Genomic DNA, 11,068 nt, shown 5'->3' on the forward strand with positions numbered 1-11,068 from the left:
GCTTGACCAATTCACAAAACTACAAACGGTGTTCAAATGTGCTTTGAGACATTGCTATTTTTATTCCCCTTTTATCCTTACAAATAAGCATGTCATACATAAAGTATTTAGATAAACAGTATTATAATCAAAATGTAAGGAAGTAAGCATTTTTTTTTCTTTTCCAGTTGAAACTTGTGCAACACCACCTCCAAGTGGTGAGCTGCTTCTTGTAATTTAAGGTCGTGTCCTCAATTTTTGAGGTTGAATAAAGATTTGTATGGGAGAGCTGTGAGTGGTGTAGCAGGGGCGCCTCCAGGAACTTTTCAAAAAGGGGCCCCAGGGGGTGGCCACTGATAGTGATTGGGTGGCCCACCAAAAAAAAGATGAATATGAACTGTTATGACTTCTGATTTTTGTGGGCCACCCAATCACTATCAGTGGCCCAATCACTGATAGTGATTGGGCCAATAAAAAAAAAAGATGAATATGAACTGTAATGACTTTTGATTTTGTCAAAAGTCATTACAGTTCATATTCATCTTTTTTTTATAGTCATACATAGGTTTTTGGAAAATATTGACATAGGCTCATTTTAGTTTCTGATTTTACAATTCATATTACAAACTGATATTTTTTCAGCTTACTAAAGCTGGTCTTCTCATCTCTTTAAATCCCTATTCATAAATTAAAGGCCGATCAGTTCTAGCCTTTTCCACTTTGGTCAAACCTCAGAAAGGCGTTAATTTCACACTCAAAGTATGCATCGTTAATGACTCATTTCAGCTCATCTGACCAAGTTATAGTCATTTTTTTGTCAGCTAATATTAAATTGAATTGACTCTAAAAGCTTACCAGCTGACAACTTTCTGCAAGTTTCATTAGACGTCATCCGATTTGTGAACTATATTTTGCTGACACACAGGGTTGGCTACAACAGTTAATGCCACACGTTGAACTTGTGGAATGCATTGTGAACAACTCAGCTACAACCACTCCATATTTTTGGACAATATCTGCAAAACTGATTGAGTTATAGTAATTTTTTTGTGTGTTTTCCGAAGTCAGTTGGCTATGGCAGCCATGTTAATCCTTTAGGGGGTTGTAAATTATGACAAATGGATCATATGTAACATGTTTCTGAATTTTTTGTAATTAACACACACATATACACATATAACTTTGGGCATACATAGTAAATTTATAAATTTCATTTTAATATTTTCATAAACTTACATGCTCGTTGTTCTTTTAATGTGATTTTAGATAAACAAAAATATATTTAAACAACTGCATAAGCTAAATTGATTAAGCAAATGATCAGTTTTAATCTCGTTGTGACACGTCACATGGAATTTCTCTGTAGAATTTAGAGTTTATTGCCCCATGTGACATACATGTTGCAGCAATATTTGACAAACCTATTTTAAATCAAATTGTTTTAAAAATGCTGTCAAAATAGGCTATAGGTGAAATATGACATCTAAGGATTAGAACAGCTGCATGTGTGAAAACTTACCTTTGCTAAGAGAAAACAAAGTTTCTAAAAAATGTGCCTAATGGTCACAGTAGCTGCCTATTGGTGCACCAAGACTTTGGAAATAAAAACTTCAGTACCCAGCGTTAGTCACATGACTGAACCAGGAGTTCTCTCTAAAATGGTTCAAATTTGAGTATGTTGCACAGTTTTAGCCCTCAGTTATCACTCAGTATTTTGAGAGTTAGGAATCACTCTCAGCTACCATAATTAGGTCATTTGCTCCACAAATTCTTAGTCTTTCTCAGTGTGGACTGTAGAAAATGTGTTTGAGTTTAWACAATAGCAAGCAAACTAATCACATGATCTTTATCTCAGATATACATAACYCAAAATAAACATTTTAGCTTTTAGGTATATTGTTTTTTTTTCTATATCCACTTAAAACATTTTTATTATTAGGTTGGTTTTAATTTTTATAGTCTTTTATAAGGGCTACTGTCCTGACTTATTGTGTTGCACAGAACTTTGGTCCTGTGGTTGGTTAAAAGTACTCCATAAATTTACAGGAATAAAGAAGTCATTTTTCTGTTTACGTGTATTGAGCTTTCAGCTACAGATATCCTACATTTTTCAGAATATAGTTGTAATATAACATAAATAAAGTAAAATAGATATTTTAGTTTATAATAAGAACTATTATTTCTCATATCCATAACTGTTCTCTGTAGACAAGAACATTGGGAATATCTGGTGCCTGATACCCATGACATCAGTCATATAGGAAGAATGATGTTTGAGATATCTAAGGGGGGAAAATGGGTTAGATATCATTTTTTTTTGTTTGTTTTGGACAAACAGGAATTCTAAAAGGCCATTTAAAATGTTTTAAGGATTTTTTGGACATCTTTCAGTCCCCCGCAGTAAATCTTAATTGTATCTTTTACAGAGGTTTATAGTAACTAAGTACATTTACTTTGTTACAGTACTTAAGTAGTTTTTTTTTTTTTGAGGATTTGTAATTTTCCAAATATTTTTAATAGCTACTTTTACTTTTATTTAGTTACATTGTAAAGCTAAAAAATATACTTTTACTTCTTTTGTTTAAAATTTAACACCTATAGTTACTCATTACAAACTTAAACATGTCCGAACACATCATGAAAAATGTTTATGTGCTCTAAAAAAAATGAAGTGTTGAATTTACTTAAAGTCATGTCAACCGGCTCCACTAAGCCAAGCTGAGTAAACTGAGCAAAGAATATACATATATTGCTCAATTTACTCAACCTGGCTTAGTGGAACCAGTTTGATCCAGTAAATTCAACAGTTTATTTCTTAATGTGTGTAAAAAAAATACTTTTCCTATTTTTGTGAAGTTTTATGACTTTTACTTGAGTAGTTTTCTCATCAGTGAAATTTATTTTTTTACCAGTCATTTTCTGTTCATGTAATTTTACTTTGACTTAATTCTTTTTTTTTTTGAAGTACTTTAAAGACCTCTGATCTTAGCAATGATTTTATGCAGCTTTTATTTTAATTCTGAAAAATTTCTAAAAAATTTAATGCAGTCGGAGTTCTGAGTGTAGTCTGAATATAAATTACAACTAACTACCATAAACGTAACCTATTGCACTTTGTAGAAACTGTCAGCTTCAGAACCTTTACTCCAGCCTGGATTGTTACAAGGTGGAAACTGCACCAGTGTACTTTTACTTTTACCATCAAAAACATTTCCAGAAAAGAGAACCTTCAGTGCATTAAATATTTCTTGTAATTCCCAATTTTCCAATAAAGACTTGATTTCCACAAACAGGTTTGTCATCTGTGCTGTCAAAACATTTTTTCTGAATACTTGCTTTTTTTAAGATTGTTTTATTTCTTTACAAGATAAACCCCCCAGGACAAATTGAAAAAAAAAATACTGTTAGCTCACGTGTCTAAAATGACTAAATGGGTTCATTTTATTTTTATTTTTACAATGTTTGTGTTACCTGGGTAACTGAACCTTTTAAATACAGTCGATCGGCCTCTGTAGCTTTATGGCGTGTAAGTAAAAGGCAAATGGTCAGCAACAGTCAACCAGGTCCATTTGGCACAGTCAGTAATGGGTATGGAGATGAGAAAATATAAATATATTCCATTTGTAGTCGATGCTTTTACAATAAATCATTATTTTGGACTTTAAGCTAAGCAGTAATCTCAGGACCAAACACATGATGAAACCACTCCATTAAAAACATTAGAAGAGGCCAMACTACACAAGACAATCATTCAATCTAAATCACTAAAGGGATGTTTTTTTTTGCCCATTTCCATTTCATACAAAGACCCACAAATAAAAACTAAAGCACAAAGTGTCAATAACAGCATTATGAATACAGTTGTCAGCAACAGAGTCCATGTAAATTCATGACAAATGTGTTCTGTTGTGATAAAGCTGTTCTAATCTCTTATCATTTATGCTACATCAGGTTACTAATGTTCTCCTGGAAGTTTTGTACAATACTGAGCCATTAATGTACCTTACAGCATTCCAGCATGACTCCTGCTATCCTTGGTTGCCTTTGTACATTCTAGTTAATACGAAAAAAAAATTGTATAGCATTTTTCTATTTCTAAATGGTCTGCATATGTTTGAGGTGGTGTAAGTGGGTTAGATTTTGACTATTTTTCTCTTATAGATCGAGATAATCTTCTCTTTAAAAAAATACGGGAATTTATAATCACCTGCATATAGCTTCCAAGATAAAAACAGGTGTCATCTGCAAAGAAGCTGAGCTAAAGGTTACAAACACAAGGCAGGGGAGGAGAAAACAAACTGGAATACACAGTATCTGATACGCAGCGATTGCCTGGTTATTTGTSAAGCAATGTTCTGTCAAAGAGCCATAAAAAAATAGTACCTTATCAGCAATAACTTCAGTCAGAGCACAGAGAAAACAGTTGGAGCGTCTGGAGTAGGTAGAATTAGAGGAAGAGCTGTTTTAGAATATTAAAAATAAGTCAATAGCCTAGCCTAGCAAAGACTTCTGCTCTTTTACTCCATACTTTGTGGCATATGACTGATGTCGAAGCTGATCATGTACCACTCAATGACTATGATAGAACCAGTTAATAAAAAAGCAAGAAAAATAGACCAGACTCTCCCTTTAAGCTTCAAACGACCTGAAGTGGGAGAAACAAACAGTGAAGTGATCGTTCCTGAAATCTTTAAAAATTACACACTGTACAAAAACAATTCATATCAATAGGCACTTCTTAAATAAGGTCTTTCCTTCAGTTTATTTGAGTTAATTTGTTTTTTTTTTTCCTCTCCCCCCATTCAAGATGGCACAGCAGGGCAAAGACTCGGACAAACAAGCTAAAGCTAAACAGCCCTGGGAATTCCAGCTGGGAGGTCTGTCCTGTGTGGGGAGCTGAAAACGCACATCAGGGTTGAGGAGCTGAGGAGTCCGCTGGCTGGACACGGCCATGAAGACCCCAGGAGAGGTGGATCTTTGAGAAAGGTGTGTGTGTGTGTGTGAGAAAGATAGAGAGAGAAAGAGGGAGACAGAGGGAAATGACTCGGGGGAATATATTCTTTGTTTTTCTTATGAGGACTTCTCTTTTCTTGATCTTGGTGAATCAGCACCATGAGAGTTCACTCCATTTACTCCATTGGCTAGAAACACACAGCACAACCAAGTTTCAATAAAGACCACCGCAGAAAGGTTTCAGTAAATGTTGGTCTTTCTGCACAGATGTTCACGTTTCYGTTTAAACATCAATGCTCTCGCCCGCTCACCTTTGTCTTTCTTTGATTTGCTCTTGGTAGGAGCTTGTTTCTTTTTCAAGCTCTGAGCCTCGGCGTGCTCCCTCCACCGGCGCAGCTGAAAGTTGATAAACTTCCACATCATGAAGGCCTGCGTGAARCAAATGGCTGCCAGGACGGTCATCCTAACAGACGAGAGGCAACAAATATGTGCATGATGAGAAGATGGAAATTGTCGAATGTAAGAGTCATCAAATGTTCTATGAGGAGATTCATCAAGCTTCATGTAGACACCAACGGCTCTGCTGTCTGCAGATTGATCTCATAAACAGGGTTCGACAAATACCCTGACTGCCCGGGGCAGATAAACCATTTATTTATTTATTTTTTAATTTGGCCATTTCATTGAAAAATTCTGCAAATAAATGAAGAAAGCGTTTTAAAACAGGCAAACAGAGAATAAACCCTCATATATTCCCCCTCCCACTGTAGAAAAGTTACGTCACGCATAACTGAAATGTGTGGCGGGGATCATAATTCTCCCTCCTGCTGCATGTCGTGCACAGTGAAGCACTAAAAACTGTCGTTTTTTTTTTTCACAAGTTGTCGGAGAAAGAAAAAATAATTTATTGTTACCCGCAGAGATGAAAAAAGATGTGAACGTTCCTTCAATAAGTCCATTTTACTAACGTAACAGTGTGCTTCTGCTCTGAGCGCAGCAGAGGTTCATTTCAGCAACAGTTGGAAGCTCACTGTATGGCAGGCTGTTATTACATTTATTTGGCTTCAACACTTACATTTCAGATATCTGAAATTATGTTATGAATAGACATGTATATTGTTTTTTTTTTTTTAAATAAGGGGCAGATATAAGAGTTTTTTCTTCACTCTGCACCGTTTTCATTCAGGGTATGATTTACTTTGGTTTTAATGCTGTGCATAGATTTTGTTTTTATGAATGAAATAAAAGAATAAATAAATAAAAGATATCTTTAAATTTATGTTGATAAGGCAAAATACCTATTTGAGATATCGCTAATGACATTCTGACTAGTTTAAATGACGTCAGATTTACTATTAAGTTGCAAGGAGACTCCAGTTCAAGATACCTTAAATGTATCTTTAGATATGAGATAGGCTATATAAGATTCAATTGATGYAAATTGCACTTTCGTGTTCTGTAATTTGTATTTTAAAAAAAATCTGCACATTTTTAATAAATACTAGTGTTTTTTCTGCTGTTCATCACCGTTCTGTTTTCATAAGCAGCTCTTCCAAGGCCAATACTAAAAGTTAATTGATGATGTTTTTGATAATAGACTGACTTAGTGACTGACTCAGTCTGCAATGTTTGCATCTGATGTCCTGTTAATATTTTGTAGTAGTAGTAGTAGTAGTAATAATAATAACACAAACAAATATAGCACTTTTTAGGATACTCAAAGATGCTTTCCAAGAGGGGATAAAAAAGTACAAAGTACAGTACATGTTTTTTTTTTTTAAATCAAATTTTGAACATTTTTGTTTCAGGCAGGTAACATTTGTCCTCAACCCTGCTCATATAGAGCCAAAGTTAAAGTGGTTACACTTGGACTAAAAGGTTTTGGACGCTTACCGAACAAAGAAAATGTTGAAGTTCCCTGCAGCCAAATCGAAGCCTTGCTTCTCAGCTGTGGAGAGGCCAAAGCCCACGGTAAGGACCGACAGGGACAGAGTGAGCAGCCGTCCAACAACGAACAAGACGGCCCAGATGGTGAAGCTATGAGACCAAAAACAGGAGCATTCAAGACTTTCGAAACCCAATATTGGACTTGGTAAATGTTATAGACCCACCCCATTTGATTGCTCTCGTTGCTGAAGTAGATCAGGCGTGAAACGTGGAACAGGAACTCAACGAAATAGTGCGAGACCATCAAGACCAGGCCCAGACGGTTCAGACTGGAACACACAAAGGCTGGCATCTTTAAAACCACCGTAAAAGGCCACAGCCTACATACAACCGCCTCATAATTACGCTCTTAATTGCAGCTTTCCGTAGGTGACAGCACTTACTTCAGAATGTAGGCGCCAGCGATGTGAACCAGGTACAGGAAGATGTACACAAGCTGGCGTGGAATATCCTCCTAAAAGGGTAAACACAAAACGACGGGAGGCTGAGTGGTCAAAATATTTACAACAGTGTGGTTTTGCATGGTCATTTCAGCAAGAAGCGTATGATTCTTCGAAACAATAACCCATGGCCACAAGGAAGTCAAACAGGAAGAGGCCAAACACAAGTTACACCACGTCATCCTAGCACAAAAACTGTGCTTCCACCACAACCTCAAACACACACTTACTTTCTTCGACTTTTGGAAATAAAGTTCTGGGAGAGCATGTAACCAGTAACCCAGTTGACAAATGTAGAAAAATTTCATTTGGAACCTGAAAAAGAGAACATTTGTAGTTTTTTAGCGCTCTTAAAAGAACTCAAGTGGCAGGTAYTTGTTTCAGTTTATCTATAAATAACCAACATGATTCTACAGACAACAGTGCAACTTACGGCATCAGAGTGTGAGGGTAACCCTCCCACAGAGAGACGGGATTGGACAGGAAGTTTTCCTAAGAACAAAGAGGCTTTTTAGTTCAGTGTAACCAAAAGCAAGCAAGAAAAAAACAAAAAACACAATACAAGCTAAAAGGCTGCACGTACAGAAAGCAGGATGCTTGTGCCCCAGCCGAAGGAGAACAAGTAGAAGGCGCTGAGCTGGCCCGACTCATTAAACTTGCTGTGTTTGGTTTTAGAGAAGTGCTTCTTCCTGTTGATTTTCTGCAGGAAAATTAAGGAACAAAAATAACATTTTAAATATTTTTCATTTATCATCCCTCCGGTCATGCAGCCTTAGCTGTCTTTTTAAAACCTTAAAAATAATTTGTGCGTTGTTTTTCAAGGTAATCCTGAGCAAAATGTCAGATTCAGAAGGTGTGTTGCGAATGACTCTCAGATACAACCTCATCAAATTTTAGTTTAATATCTGTAAAAAACTGACTAAGTTATAATAGYCATTTTTTGTGACGACTAAAGCCATTTTTGGCATCCTGAATTTGACTTTTAAAGTTAATCAGTGATAGATTCATTTAAATACTTATAGCAACTTTAAAGTGCCTGTGACATGAATTTTTTTAAAATAACTATAACGGCATTGTTGGAAAAATAACATCAATAACATATTGCAAAAAGAATTTCCTGCTGCTGAGATGAACAGTTGTTGAGATATTTGCATGTGAAGGAACAGGAAGTGATGTCAAAGGGGAATGCCTGGATGGAACAAAGCAGTGATCAAATAGCTAACGACACAGACTGTAGAGAACAATCTGTTTTTTTAGATTATTTTCAGTCTCTATCCGAGAGAGATGAAGACGAGTCAGAGTTCAAATAATATTGTTTCAATAAACAAAGATTACAGAGTTCCGTTTCTTAAAGAGTTCCCCTTTGATGTCACTTCCTGTTGCACTTTGGCTGAGCCTAGTTCAAAAGAAAATMTGCCATTTATGTGACAAAATGGGTAAAATCATGTTTTATGCAAGTTTTCTTATATAAAAATGTGTTTTCTTTGACTTTTTGTATTTGATGGATGTCACAGGCACTTTGATAAAAACGTGTCCAGTAGTTCAAAATATCCTTGTCTGCCTTTGCCTTCCAGTGACGGGTGATATGTTTTTATTTTATTTTTAAATATCTGCTGATGAATGTGTCTCACTTACATCCAACACATACTCTTGGATGATGGCGTGCATGATGATGGCCACCAGCATGTAAAAGAAAATGGTTGCCAAGTCTTTGATGCCGTGGTGGAAGTGGTTCACCGCCGTCTCCTCTGGGCCTTCTGTGGCACAGACACATCATCAGGACCGACTCAAAAACACACACACACACCTGCTTCATGAGACATTTCAYTCACTTCAGGCAAAAACATTCCCAAGTATAATCATCCTAAATCCTGAAAGGGTGGAGTTTGGATTAGTGAGTCTCGACTCTCGACYGAGCTGAATTACAACATGAATTAATGACAAAAACGTATTTGCACGTCTATTTTAAAAAAGAAAGAACACCAGAAATAAATCCACCTCTTTGCAAAGGTCAGCAAYGACCAAAAAATCCCCATCTCTATGTAAAGATTTGTCTAATAATAAAGAGAAAAGTTGCAAATAAGTTACAGAAACAAGTCAGCAGAAAAGTTTCACACATAAAAGCAACCAGCTGGCAACCTGCACACCTAAAGTTTTGAAACACATTTTGAATAAATCCCGAGGTCGTGTGTTCTTTCAACAAAAGTGTCTGAAACTGGCAAAGAAACGGCTAACCTTGAAAGAAGCAGGACTTTGAATTGTGAGGCCTACATTGCGCCTCAGCCTAAATTCATCCTGTGCAACCTTGCCACTAGAGAACTTTATAAATCAGGCAGACTAAATTTAGCTCCAATGAGGGGGGGGAAAAGAAAAGAAAAAAAAGAACTCTTAAATGGGTTTGTCTAAGGCTAAGTAAGTAGAGCTCTGGAATCTGAATGAGAAGCTTCCAGCAGGAAAACAATATTTTACAAAGTAAACCCAAACATTTAACACACACAGCCACCTTCCGGTATTTTCCTTACCATTATTTGAGATGGTCACATTGTACTGGACAGTAATGAATATTACTGCAAACTTTGAGGTGACCTGTGGATTAAAACACATGTATATGAGCAACAAGAGAATTCTCACATGAACAAGTATTTATGTGTTAATGTTGCAATAAATCTGAGTATGAATGAGACACTTAATAAATACCAATGACACAAGTTATAATTATGAGATATTAAATGACTTAAAATCTAAGTCATATTTATAACACTTCATAACATGTCTTATGTATGAAAGGCTCCCATTATATAGACGCTTAGTGAAATAATGAGCTGCAAGCCATTCTAATGAAAGACCAAGTCACAAAAATGAGGCTCTAATTCATAATATGGAGACTAAGCCATATTAATGAGACACTAAGTCATATCAACGAGAAGCCGTCATAAAAAAGGGACACTAATTCCTAATTATGAGACAATAAGCTATATTAATAGGAAGTTAAGCCATATTGATGAGAACCTAAGTCATAATGAGATTAAAGTTTATGATATGACTTAGTCTCATCGAAAGCGTTTAGATTCTAAACCCTTTAGATGAGACTAAGTCATATCAATAAGAAGAACCTAAGTCCTAATAAAGGTATGCCAATTCGGAATGAGATTAATTCACAATAATGAGACACTAAGCCATATAAGCTAAGTCATATCAATAAGAGGCTAAGTAACAATAAAGGGACGCTAACTCGTAATAAGACTAATTCATAATAATGAGACAACGCCATGTTAATGAGATATTAAGTCATATTATTGAGTTGCTAAGCCATAGTTATAAGATGATGTCATATTAATGAAACGCCAAGTTATAATGAGTTGTTAAGCAATATTTTTAAGTAAAGTAAAATTACTGAGACACAGTGATAACAATAAGACAATAAAAAAGCCATATTTATGAAACTCTGGCTAATATTAATAAAGACAAGTAGTATTAATGAGATAAGCCATAATTATTAGAYAGCTCAAGTCAAAAATAAGACACAATTGCAGGCCTCCCACCAACTCATCACAATGACGGAAATGTAGTTTAGCAGTAAGGCAATGACAACCAATTTATCCATTCATTATGTTTAGTTTGTTCCAGACTCAGGTCGCCGGTGGCCGCTGTTAAAGCGCGGTGGCCCAGGCATCTCTTTCTATGGCCACCTTTTCCAGGAAGACTTTTTTTTTGTAATGGTGGTTGGCAAACAACTTTTAGGTGCATTA

At 35.8% G+C, this 11,068-nt stretch overlaps 1 protein-coding gene across 2 annotated transcripts in view; it reads right to left on the bottom strand.

Annotated features, from left to right (window-relative positions):
• Nucleotides 1–3,397: 3,397 nt before the first annotated feature.
• tram1 (translocation associated membrane protein 1) overlaps nt 3,398–11,068 on the bottom strand; it is a 10,161-nt gene continuing 2,490 nt past the window's right edge. The window contains exons 2-11 of one of the 2 annotated variants that reach the window (XM_014002313.1): nt 9,842–9,905; nt 8,955–9,073; nt 7,903–8,019; nt 7,753–7,811; nt 7,550–7,634; nt 7,263–7,333; nt 7,044–7,148; nt 6,826–6,969; nt 5,244–5,395; nt 3,398–5,120 (exon numbers count right to left, since the gene is read on the bottom strand). In XM_014002313.1, coding sequence (XP_013857767.1) covers nt 5,050–5,120; nt 5,244–5,395; nt 6,826–6,969; nt 7,044–7,148; nt 7,263–7,333; nt 7,550–7,634; nt 7,753–7,811; nt 7,903–8,019; nt 8,955–9,073; nt 9,842–9,905 — 987 coding nt within the window. In that variant the 3' untranslated portion in view covers nt 3,398–5,049. Of the gene's footprint in view, nt 5,121–5,243; nt 5,396–6,825; nt 6,970–7,043; nt 7,149–7,262; nt 7,334–7,549; nt 7,635–7,752; nt 7,812–7,902; nt 8,020–8,954; nt 9,077–9,841; nt 9,906–11,068 lie in introns of both variants that reach the window. The other variant, XM_014002312.1, reaches the window with a different exon arrangement.

Source organism: Austrofundulus limnaeus, unplaced genomic scaffold, assembly GCF_001266775.1.
Source record: "Austrofundulus limnaeus strain Quisiro unplaced genomic scaffold, Austrofundulus_limnaeus-1.0 Scaffold12, whole genome shotgun sequence".
NCBI classification, from domain to species: Eukaryota; Metazoa; Chordata; class Actinopteri; order Cyprinodontiformes; family Rivulidae; genus Austrofundulus; species Austrofundulus limnaeus.